This window comes from Vicugna pacos, chromosome 4 (assembly GCF_048564905.1).
Source record: "Vicugna pacos chromosome 4, VicPac4, whole genome shotgun sequence".
Taxonomy (NCBI): Eukaryota; Metazoa; Chordata; class Mammalia; order Artiodactyla; family Camelidae; genus Vicugna; species Vicugna pacos.
The window spans coordinates 46,167,741-46,179,802 of NC_132990.1; the positions used below are offsets into that span (position 1 = coordinate 46,167,741).

At 40.9% G+C, this 12,062-nt stretch overlaps 1 protein-coding gene across 2 annotated transcripts in view; it reads right to left on the reverse strand.

Annotated features, from left to right (window-relative positions):
* Positions 1-12,062, reverse strand: part of LOC102526691 (TLE family member 1, transcriptional corepressor) — an 81,535-nt gene that overhangs the window by 28,878 nt on the left and 40,595 nt on the right. For both annotated transcript variants that reach the window (XM_015239061.3, XM_072959651.1), the window contains exon 8: positions 11,932-11,948. In XM_015239061.3, the coding sequence (XP_015094547.1) occupies positions 11,932-11,948 (17 nt within the window). The remainder of the gene's footprint in view (positions 1-11,931; positions 11,949-12,062) is intronic.

Consider the following 12,062-nt stretch of genomic DNA (forward strand, 5'->3'; position numbering starts at 1 on the left):
AAAAGGCAAATCACATTTTCCACAGTCACAAAGAAGGAACTCTTCTGAATTCTTTTAATTTATTGCTGAAAATAAGATTTGGTGTTCCTTGCCAGGAGTGCTGAAATTTAAGACCCGGAGCGGGAATTCCAGCCAGTGAATCTTCAACAGCAAGGCCAGCTCTCACACACAAAAGCAGGAACGAGGACTAATTTTTCCCACAAACCACACAGGATACTTTGATTCACATGTGCCGAGGATGAACTGCTGACCCAAAGAAAACAAGCATTTTAGATATTTGAGGGTCAGGTGACACTATCTGACATCCCTTCAATTCCCGTTTGCCCTTGGGCTAAAGCGTCAGGACATAGTTACAGTGAGTTCTTTTAAGTGCAGAATTAGCATATGCACGGGGGCAATTTGTTCAGTGACCTGTTACTCCCTTGAACAATGCTGACCGGGTTGTGCAAAAACTTCCTTTCTCAAAGTCCAGATACCCCCAATTTCTGAAAGATGTGGGAGAACTAAGATGGGGGTTAGGGCCAAAAGACAACGACGTTACCTTTCTCTGTTCCAACTGAAAACTGAAGGGGGCAGGGGAAATCTTTCAGTTAGACCACCTCTAATGCAATAGTACCTACAGAAGCAAATCTTTAATGGTATATCTTTTTTTTTAATTTTGATTTTTTAAAATTTTATTTATTATATATATATATTTTATTGAAGTATAGTCAGTTTACAATGTTGTGTCAACTTCTGGTGTATAGCATAATGCTTCAGTCATATATGAACATACATATATTTGTTTTCATGTTCTCATATGGGTCCTTCTCAAACTCTTCCAAAAGACTGAAGGAGGGAATACTCCCAAACTCACTCTATGAAGCCACCATCACCCTGATACCAAAGCCAGACAAAGACACTGCCAGAAAAGAAAGCTATAGGCCAATATCACTGATGAACATAGATGCAAAAATCCTCAATAAAATATTAGCAAACAGAATCCAACAGCACATAAAAAAGATCATACACCAGGATCAAGTTGGATTCATCCCAGGGACACAAGGATGGTTCAACATATGCAAATCAATCAACGTGATACACCACATCCATGAGAAAGGACAAAAACCACGTATTCATCTCAATAGATGCAGAAAAAGCATTTGATAAAATTCAACATGCATTTATGATAAAAACTTTAATGGTACTTCTTTAGAGGTCATGGATGGGTCTTCATTCCTAGCCAGCCAGAGGAAATTGGTCAGATGGCTGTCTCTAAAAATGCCCCTATGAAAACCGTGGACCCCACCACGGGAATGTTCTCTGCTCAGCCACACGCAGGAGGAAATCAAAAGTGGGAACCAGAAGGCAATCTGAAGCCCTTTTGCCCACTTCAGAGGCTGCCTGTGAAGCGAGCTGAGCTTTCATTCATGACTTTTCAAGCTCCACAAATGGCAGGAGGCTTACAGAAAGGTGGGGGGAGGGACCACTGCAATTCAATACAGGAAAGCTCAGAATGATGTCTCTAGCACTGTGTGGGGCTGGAAGGTGAGCTGGCTGGAAACCTGAACTAATTACCTCAGTAAATGTCTGCTAAAAACTAACCCCTCTGACCCGGGGCCACTGACTGCAAAGCGCTAACACGCCGGGGAAGGGAGCAGCAGCCTGCACTCATGTGGAAACAGTGTCCCAATACACCTGTCTGTGTTTGAGATTATATCTGCCCTTCATGAAGCCTCCTCCTCCAGACTTGAACCAAATGCACTAAGGGCAGGGCTGTATCCTCAACTGTACATCTACCCAGGTGCCCAGCAGAACACAGCATAATGCTGGTGTCCACTGGCAATTTTAAAGTTCAAGTCTTTTTCCCCAGGGTCCCCCATGTAGCCCTCCTGCTGTATCTAGCACTGGGCATCCAAACCACTCAGCCGTTCAAAGACAGCTTTTTAATGATCTGATTTTTTTTTAAACGTGAACATGAAAGTAAACGACGCACTTGTTAGGAACCACGCAATTTCTGCTAGATACAGTAACATTTCTCTGGCTGGACCTGTAAGCCTGTCAAGCTCTGAGGCCTCTGCATCTCCGTATTAGAAGTTAAATTCCCGCCTGAGCAGCTTAAGTGAGGACTATAATCTGAATGGGTTTTGAAGAGCTCTGAAAGTTCCTCTAAATTTGGAAGGGGCTGGTAATTAGCACCCCTACTTGTCTGAAAATTGGCTCCACTCAGAGAGGAGACTGAGACAAGTTATGAAACAAGATGTCTCATCATATTTAATGCTGTAAAACTGCTTCACAAACAAGGCAGCAAAGAGTGTGGGCAGGAAAGGCCTTGGGGAGCCAGGGGGTGCCTCACTGCAGCCCTACCAAAGACGAATCACCTCCTTCATCCTTGTTCCCATGGACCCTGTTTGCTGTGTGTGACTGTCCCGTCCTCCAGCCCTGATATTGTTTTCACTGTTGTTCTTGATTTAAGCAAATAGTTCCAGCCTAGTGAACCTCATTTGCTGTCAGCAACAACAACCGTTTGTTTAACTACGGCCTAGGGGCCCTAATATTTATCATCCACTCATCTGCTCCCCAGAAACCCAAAAGTGACCTCACAGGTAGCACTGGACATTTCATGATTCTAGTCTTCTTCTCTCATGCTGCGTATTGTCCTCATGTACCATCTCATGCTCTCTGGGGCTCAGGAGTGGAACAGTCATTTTGATGGTCATTCTGAACCATTTCAGACACATGTTAAGAATGCAGAGATTATACCCGGGTACTGACTGAATATCCTGTGGGTCCTTCAAAATTTAGGGCTCTAGGGCTCTATCCTGATTTGTGAGATTTGAATCAGAATGAGACAGAATCACATTCAACATTAAAATTAAATATTTAATCAACATTTAAGAAGAGACTATTCATGAAAGAATAAAACTGAGGTTGCTTCGTTTTAAGTTATTGAAAAAGTCATGCATTCTAAACACAGAAGATAGAATCAAACCTCTGAAGAGGCCAAAGCAACCTTAGCACATATTCATCCTCTGTATCCCCCTCATTTTATCTTGAGGATGTCCAGGGAGGGGAGGCGATTTGCCTAAAGTCAAGAAGCCACTGTCCATTAACTCAAAGTACCTCTGCTCCCAGAAGAGTGATTTTTAAACTTGGTTTATGAACATTTAATACTTGCACCCAAATACTTGACCCTCCAAATCTCACTTAAAAGTCACACTGGTTCTTTAATTTATTGAGCTTAACATTCTAATGTGACATAATATTGCCTAATGCATGCTTTCTCTGATCCACCCCACCTCCTGATCACAGACACACACACACACACACACCCTTGACTTACTTGGTTATATGCCTGCCATAACAAAATTGTGAACATAAAAAAAAAAAAAAAGGTCAGAACATTTAACAGCCTACTTTTAAATGACCTGAAAACAGCCCCAAATTTCTGGTTTTCCACTCATGAATCCTGCCATTTATAAACCAAGATTCACACTAAAAAAGACCCCAGCAGAGAGCAACCAAGTAGCCCAGGTCCCCTCAGCACTGGCTGCATGCCACGTCAACCACTGTGAATACTGGTTCCACAGACTTATTTGCCGCTGCAGGCTTCTCTTCCCAGAGCCCGTATTTTGAAAGATATTTATCTACCAAATGGCTTTCATCAAGTAAAATTCACTTTTCAAATACTTATTTGTCAAATAAATATTTAATTGTGAATCAGAGTTTTTTGATCAACATGAGAACTAATAGTGTTAACCACACTGACTGATACACTCTGATTCTAGCCAAGAAACTCGATGTTTTATTTTCACCTTGCAGCTGGTAAAATTTAATTATCTGCCAGAATTTTTCAAACATTGTTAATTATTGGGCAGACTTCTACTACAAATGTTCCCAGAACTGAGATTTCCAGACGGTATATAAGTTTTCCTTTGTTTAAAAATTTTCTTAAGAACCTAACAAAATCATCTTACTTACCTTATGTCTTCTACAAGAACTCAAAATAGAAGTTTTATACAGCCCATGGGGATATTACAAATCTGAGCAAATCAAGACTTAAAAACACACTGTTTTCCAAACAAGCTAAAATTTGAAAACCATGATGATTTTCTGCATCTTACAAGTTGCACACACTGATGGGAATAGAGCCAAGGAAAACGATACATGGAGAGGCAGACCGGACAAGTCTCTAAAGAAAACAAGATCCTCTGGAATGTTCAGTGCCAGAGACAGTGTCTAAAAGACCAGCTAGCCCAACTGGCGAGCCTTCCTCTCCACCTATAGGCAGAGACAACCCAGGAACTGACTAGATGGGGCGTAAGAACAGAGAAAAACGTATGAACCACAAGAAGGTACCTGTCCCTCCTAAAATCCGGAATTCTTTGAGAACCTAAAACCTCAGCAGGCCTCTTCACTGACAACAGGCAAACTGTTCCCTGTGGTTGCCCTGTGCTTCCTGAGGGTCACTTCCTGCACTAATATGTAGTGATGTGATGGTTAAGAACAGTTACGAGAGTGAGTGAAAAAGATACTGAGAAGAGAAAAAGTAGGAAGTCTCCCAATATTACAACCGGTATACACTTCTTGAGTGGTCAAATCCAGAACACAATTCCCCAACTAGGTGAACCACGTTTTATAAAAACACACATCAGAACATTCCCCGCTGTAGCTGAGGGGATGCAAGTTACCTAGAGAGTTGGCAGTGTTTGAACCTAGTGGGTAGAAATGGACAACGTATTCTCTTAAAGCAAAAATAAACATCCAAACGCCAAGCATTGAACCACACTTTCACCTAAGAATTACAATGTATGTAGAAGAGTCTTTAGAACTTCAAACAGCATTCAGTCAAATCAGAAAAAAAAAAAAATCCAGATTTGGATTTTGTGTTACCTTTATTCTGACCATTCTAGACAATGATGTTTCTATTTCAAGCTCTGAATACCCAAACACTCAAGACTAAGGTGGAGAGTCTCAGCTGCTTCAAAGTGAGTAATGAAAGAGTCTATATAGTCGTGTTCCAAGAATTTCACTCTTCTTTAGCCATTTAACAGTAAGGGTTGTTCAATATTGAGCTGTTTTGGAAGGTAAACTCCAGAATATATAAAAGAAAGCAAGTTTCCACCATCAGTGCTACCAGATCACTTTGTAAGAGCCTTCAGGAATTCTCCACCTATTCTGAGACCTCAAAGCAATTCTTCTGCCAACCAAGGCTCAACCTTGAAGCCACCAGCAGCAAATGTGAAAGGAAAACCCGCTCCCAGAGACAGCAAGAGCTAGACAGCTTTCCCTAATGCGAAAATAATGCACATTATTCAAATGGATTTCTTTAGCTGCCATGCTGATTCCCCTGGGGACCGTTCCCCTCCTCACAGGAAAAGTGTTTGTGTCAGAGGTACAGATTGGAAACTCATGACACCTCATTTATCCTCAGTTACACTAAGGCAGTGGGAACCTAATTTGCTAGCACACTCTACACTGACAATTAACTTCTCGGCAAACATTAAAACAATTAGGCAGCGACGCACCCCTCACATCTGTGTGCCTTCTCATCCACACCTGGTGCCAATTAAGCTGTCACCCTGTGAGGTACTTTGTGCCGCAGTCCGGCTGGTCATTCATGTGTTCTGCCCGGCACCTCAACAAATGCATTTCTAACCTGTAAAGACCAACAGGGACCCCACTTGTCAATGGTGAAAAGTGGAAGCAAGTGGAGATGTGTGGAAATCACATCTCAGAAGTGTGGGCTGTGAAGCGGGCCTGAAGGGCACACATCTATTTTTCATGTGGCTTAAAGGCAAAATACGTGAAAAACAAAAATAAAATACCGGCATGTTCTTGCACCTCGATCTAGAAACTCGACACTGTCGGATGCAGCTGGGCGACTCAGGAGGACTCCCAAGAATAAAATGTGGCCACAGATGTACAGACCCAGCGCGTTATCTGGGCTAGAGGGAGGGCTAAGCCACGAAATGCCTCCGACATCACTCTCTCCGTCCACAACTTGCCCCTCCACCTTCCTTCCCCAGGTAAAATGAAACAGGGGGGAATAAAGAAGTTCGGAGCTGACAATAAATTTAATTCTTTTCAAATAATTTTTTAAGTGACTTCATAACACCTTCATCCCCCTCATCAGGTCCTTGGTCACAGCAAAAAATCAAATCTGTATTTCAAACCTTTTTTGAAAGCATGCTTTCGAAGCCTCCTTAGCTGTTACTGTTCCTTTTCCTTCTCCAGCCCCTGGTGACATGCTTCTATTGCAAGAGAAGGCCCTGATACCAGAAAACACTGGGTCAGAACTTGACTGTGGTATGGGGGTATATAATGGCACTAACACCCACCTCTCCTCATCGGAAGCAGTAAGACAGAGTTTATTGCCTACTATGTTCCAGAGGGAATGCTGTAATTGATTTTGGGGCCAAAAGGAAAATAAAAGCTTTAAAAACCTGCCGCAAAGGGTGGACATTAAGTTTCCTCATTACAGAACACAAAATGAAGCCTAAGAAAAGGTTTGGAGGGAGAAAATAGCCTCTACTTGCTTTTTGCTTGTTTAAAGATGCCCTATTTTCACTGTGATCTCAGTGAGATAAGACCTGAACGGTTCTCCAGCCTCACACAGGCCCGGCTACCTGCCTGGTGAGTTAACGGCATCCACAGTGAGCAGACACCTCCACCTGGGTCAGGTGCACACCACTCCCGACAAGCCAGAAACCGCCAGGGCTTTCTTTCCTTCCGGGGTTCACCCTTCTCATGGAAGTGATGCTGATTTTCCCCAGAGGATCTACTGTTGGAAGCACAGAAGTTTTAAAGTCTGCCGAAAGAAAAATCTACTGAGGCAACTGCTTAAGAAAATGCAGTGTCTCCAACTGTGCCTTCATACTGAGATTTTTTTAGGTGACTTTGATTCATCTCAGTTTTATCCTTTTATTCCAGGCAACTCCTCGACGTTAAGTCAGGTCAAGATAAAGTCACATTCAGGTGACTTTATCCTAGTCCCCGTCCATCTATGATGCACTCGAGTATTATGAGTCTGATCAAGTTCCTAAGAGGCTGGGGTGAGTTTCATGGTGCTGACACCCTGAGAAACACCAGCAACAGACACTTGGTCACACGGGGCTTCATCTTTGCAACAGCCTCACATTGTTTAAAAAAGGAAAGGAAACCACAAGTAACCGTGTTGAAGGTGACTAATGACGCATTTACTGTTGTCTGGCTAGCCTGCAGGTAGAGGCGGGGAGATAGTCCTAAAGGCCTGCTGTGGTATGTCTGATGACTTCCTGTTTGTGGTCCCTAAACCCTCAACCTGCAAGGCAGCCACCATCACCATTTTATAGACGAGACTAGAAGAAAATTCAAAAGGATGAGAAATCTTGCCTGTGCAGCCAGACCTTCACTAGGGTCTGCCTCTGTCCAAAAGCTATGCTTTTTAAGATCTCCGCCTCCTCACCACCGCCATTGCTGCCACAGTCCTAAAGAGCCAGTGAGAGACACCATGCTAATCAAAAACCTAAACTTTCAGAAGCTGGCCAAGAGGGAAGTATTACCCAAAGCCAGCCTCACACCTTATTTCTTCCTTGCCCTCTATATTGTTGAGTGTCGTCTGAGAAAAAGTGGAGTGATGGGTGGCCCGTAACTGGTTTCTGGTCCTGCCTCTGCCAATTACCTAGTCAAGTAGAAGAGCTAGAAAAGAAAAAAGTAAAGACACTACCTTTACATTAAATAAAGTGATGGTCATCATAACTACTTTTAAGTAAGTTCTAAATGTGAATGTGGTAATTCTAAAAGTCAGTTATAGGAGTGACAACAGGGTCCTTTAGAAAGACATGATCTAAATTTCCACCTCCGTTAATTAACTGTATGACCAGAGGCACCCAACCTCCTTGAGCTTCGTGTCTTACTGAGAAAATGATGATGTTGCACCATTTTGACTCTTCTGGACCAGGAACCCTTCTGGAGAATTTAATGAAAGTTATGATCTCTCCCCAGCATTATGCAAGAGCTCTGAACCACAATACTCTGCATACAATCTTAGAGGGGTTCCAGGACCTTCTGATGTCCACACCAGAACCCGCCTACATCTACAGACCATCCCTGTTCTGGAGCCTCTCCCAGACAGCCCCCTCAAGTCTCCTCCCTTTTTCAAATGTTCCAAACAATGATCACATGAGTTAGGTATTTCAGTGCTTTTCAGTCAACAAATAATTTGACTCTGACATTAAAAGATACCACTGCAAAATGGCATCAAGCATATGGAGGGCTCCAGCTGGTGCTTGGCACATAGTAAGTGGTCAGTAAATATCTGTGAGATGAATGAGTAAACATACATTCCATCATTATTTTCTTAAAAGCCATACAACTCCTTGTCAGTTCTCTAATTCCAGGTCTTTCAAGCAGACATATTTATGTGTTCTTTTGGAGGGAGGGGGGATTAGGTTTATTTATTTGTTCATTCATTTAAGTGGAGGTACTGGGGATTGAACCCAGGACCTCATGCATGCTAAGCACACACTCCACCACTGAGCTATACCCTCCCCTCTTCAAGCAGACATATTTAAAGTACATCCCATTCAGCCAAAATTTAATGCAATTCATCTTTAAATTAATCAGAATATCTGAAGTTTCTACTACTCCTGAAGAAACAAAAGTCTTTTGTTAGGTCATTTCTTTGCTCAGTAGTAGCACTCTGATCAGTAGGCTTCCGTAGAAAAAAAAAGTTTGCAAACTAGAAAAATAGTAGTCAAATCTTAATTTATAATCAAAAGCCAAACAGCAAAACATACCTCTCAAAAGTTACTAGCTTTATCATTCATCCTTTTCAGAAACAAGAAACTTAAAAATAGTATCCATATACTGATAGTCTGTCCTCATACCTTCATTTCCTGGGTTTTACATGAAACAACATGTTACATCAAGGCTCATTTGTTTTCCTTAAAACCTTAAGCTAGCAAACGGAATAGTTTGTCACTGAAAATAAATAAACATAAACTATCTGTGAACCAGTTTTAGACTCACAGATAAAAATCCATACACACCCACATTCCCTCTGGATCTAGATAAGTTCCTGATTTTTGCACTTGATATAAAAAGTCTGTTCAACATAGAAAGGAGAGCAGGAAAAAATAGGACTATGTGCCAGCCTAGAATTTTTTCAGAACTCCTCAGTCTTACTTAAGGCAGACGCTCCTAGAGTTTGGTCCAAGGACCCCATGGCTCTCTCTCTGAGGGAAGATTTTCTTCTAATACTTAAACTAAAACAATGTATGGCAACAGAACACAGAAGCAGGTGAGAATTCAGCTATCCTCTGTCAAGTCAGGCATTAAAGACATTTGCAAATGTGCAAAAAACAAAGCCACTCTTTCCACTACAATTTTTTATTCTGGAAAATATTTTTCATTAAAAATGTTATTTATGTTAATGCTATTAAGTAGCTCTTTATCTTTTTAAGTGATTTTACAATCTGCTTTATCTCTAACCCAGAAAATTTTCAAAATATTTGAGACCCATAAACAAAAGTTCTCTGGGGTCATCAATAATTTTAATTTATGGCTATAAAGACTCTTGAGACCATAAGGTTTGAAAATCACTGCCTTGTAGTGACTGCTGTTAATCCCTCATTAAATTAAAAAAACAAATAAAAATAGAACCAACAGCACTACAGAGCAATCAACTGACTTTATCTGCCAAGATTCAACTTTATAATTCAAAGCACTTTATTAAATAGGTAAATACTACAGTATTTTAGGCACTAATAATACACATCATCTCATTACCAACTGCCTCTCATATTTAATTTTACACAAAGTTTGAAGAGAGCTAGTTAAAGTTTATATAACTGCAGCAAAATCCCACTTATATGGATAGTGAACAATTTAATTCCTCTCTACAGACTGAATTAAATGTTTAGATTACAAATTAATGTAGTTTCCCCATTTTATATCATCATTACCATGAGTTTTCTGCAACATGCAAGAAACTCAGTATATACACTTATTCTGAAAATACTCATTGTAATGATCATCAAGACTTGTCAAAAATTTGATGTGAAAAATGAGACATGCAAATATGATCACGTAACCATGTATTTTATATGATTTTATCGACTGGTTTAGGCAATGTATCTACCACATTTTGACTTGTTCACTGACTGCTAACTCAGTATGCACTTACTAATTAACTGGACTTAAAAGCAACTCACAGCTGCCTGAAATTCAAGAACTATTTTGTACTTCTTTAAGGGTACAACTCTTCATCCTTCACTCCACCCTCATGTCTCCAGTCAATTAAGTTCCTGATTACACTTTCCAGACAAAAATATAGGTTATTATACTCAGAAATACAGACACACAGAGATACGGAACAACACCTCTACAAGCTTAAGTGTGCAAACTCTACAACCTGCCACTGGTCTTTCAGAGAGGTATACGCCGTGGTATCCCTTCCGTAACTGTCTAGAACTCTTGCTGAAACGTTCTAGTCTTACACCTTCCAGTATTCTTGTCGCCTTCCCTTGGTTCTTTGAGAAAGGGCTTGTATTCCAAGTGCCTGCAAACCCCTCGCTGCAGACATACTTCCTATATTACCTTACACATAGTCAGTACTCAATAAATATACAGTGACTTAAGGTGAAAAAGTAGTACTGAGAACACAAAGCTGAATTAAAAATAAAGTCTCCAACCTAGAATAAATTCAGTAAGTGAAAACATGCGGCAACTACAGGACACGGGCATCCCCAGCACCACCTGTGCTGTCTCCAGTCTCCAGTCCTGGTTTCGGGTTTTAATTTGATGCTCTACTGAATGAACATGGCAGCTCCAATTTTTTCTCTCTTTTCTCTTCTCAACCTTTTCCAGAGAAAACTCGTAGTACGAGAGTTTCAAAACTAGCTACCCCATCTTTTCCCCATTATCCATTCTTCCCAACACATCCTGATACATAAAATATACAAGCTCTGTCTCAAAGAGAATTTTAAAAACAGCTACTATTCTACACAGAAGAGAGGGGGGCAGAAAAAACCTAAACTTGATTTATCTTCCCCCTAGACTCAAAGAAAGTAACAGGATAGATTTAAAAGTTCAGTATCCCATTTTTCTTTTTTACCATATTTAGATTTAAGATGGTCAAAATATTTCCATGTTCAAAAAGAAAGGAGGGAAGGAGGCAAATACTGTAGGTTATTTCAGCTGAAAAGGGACCAATTTCTCACTCCATCTGCTCCATGACATTTGAGAGATGCATTTTAGAGACAGGTCTCCCTGCCAGTAACCAGCAGATACCTGTACAGCTCAAACGTGCATTATGTAAAATACATAAGATTTTGGCTGGTGAAAAAACGAACTCAAGAAGCACAGAGCCCCTGTGCACTGAATTTCCTTGTTTTTGAGAGCTTCCTCACTCAGCTCTTTGGACTAAAGTTAAGTTCAAGCTCACATTCCAAGGACAATTATGAAAAGAAAATTAGACATGGAAACCTAGCAACTAAGATGCATTTGCAGAGGATAATGAACAGTTTAGGTAGCAATAACACAATACTGACCAATTTCACACATGGATTGTGACCTCTTGCCTGTAGAACTAACTTAAGATAAAAGTGAATACTCTCTTCACATGTAAACCTGGCCTCGAAGTGCAATAATAAATGTATTTTTTAAATGGGTTTGAGGCACATACAGACCAAAGTGTATTTTCAAGTTCGTAATTACAGCAAACCGCTTTGCCTCCAATTACGTCCCTCTCATCTTGATGGAAATTGTATTAAAAAAGACAAGAGGGAAAGAGATAGTCATATATATATATATATTTTTTTTTTCTCAGAAAGAAGAATAAAACCAGGTCACTGAGAGAGGTGGAGTAGAATACACGTGTCTGTGCCTGTGTTTACAGAAAGGCAGCTGAGGGGGCACTGCAGGGTAGGGGGACGTGTGCTCATGTGCAGCAGGCGTTAGGGTACTTACTGTGCCCGGTTCTCTGTCTGCTCCCGAGGTTACCAAGAAACGCACAGACATGCCCGTTCAGACACAGAGGCAAGAACAGAAATAAAAAAAAGGGGGGAATAATTAGAACACAAGCCCCAAACAGTTTTAAA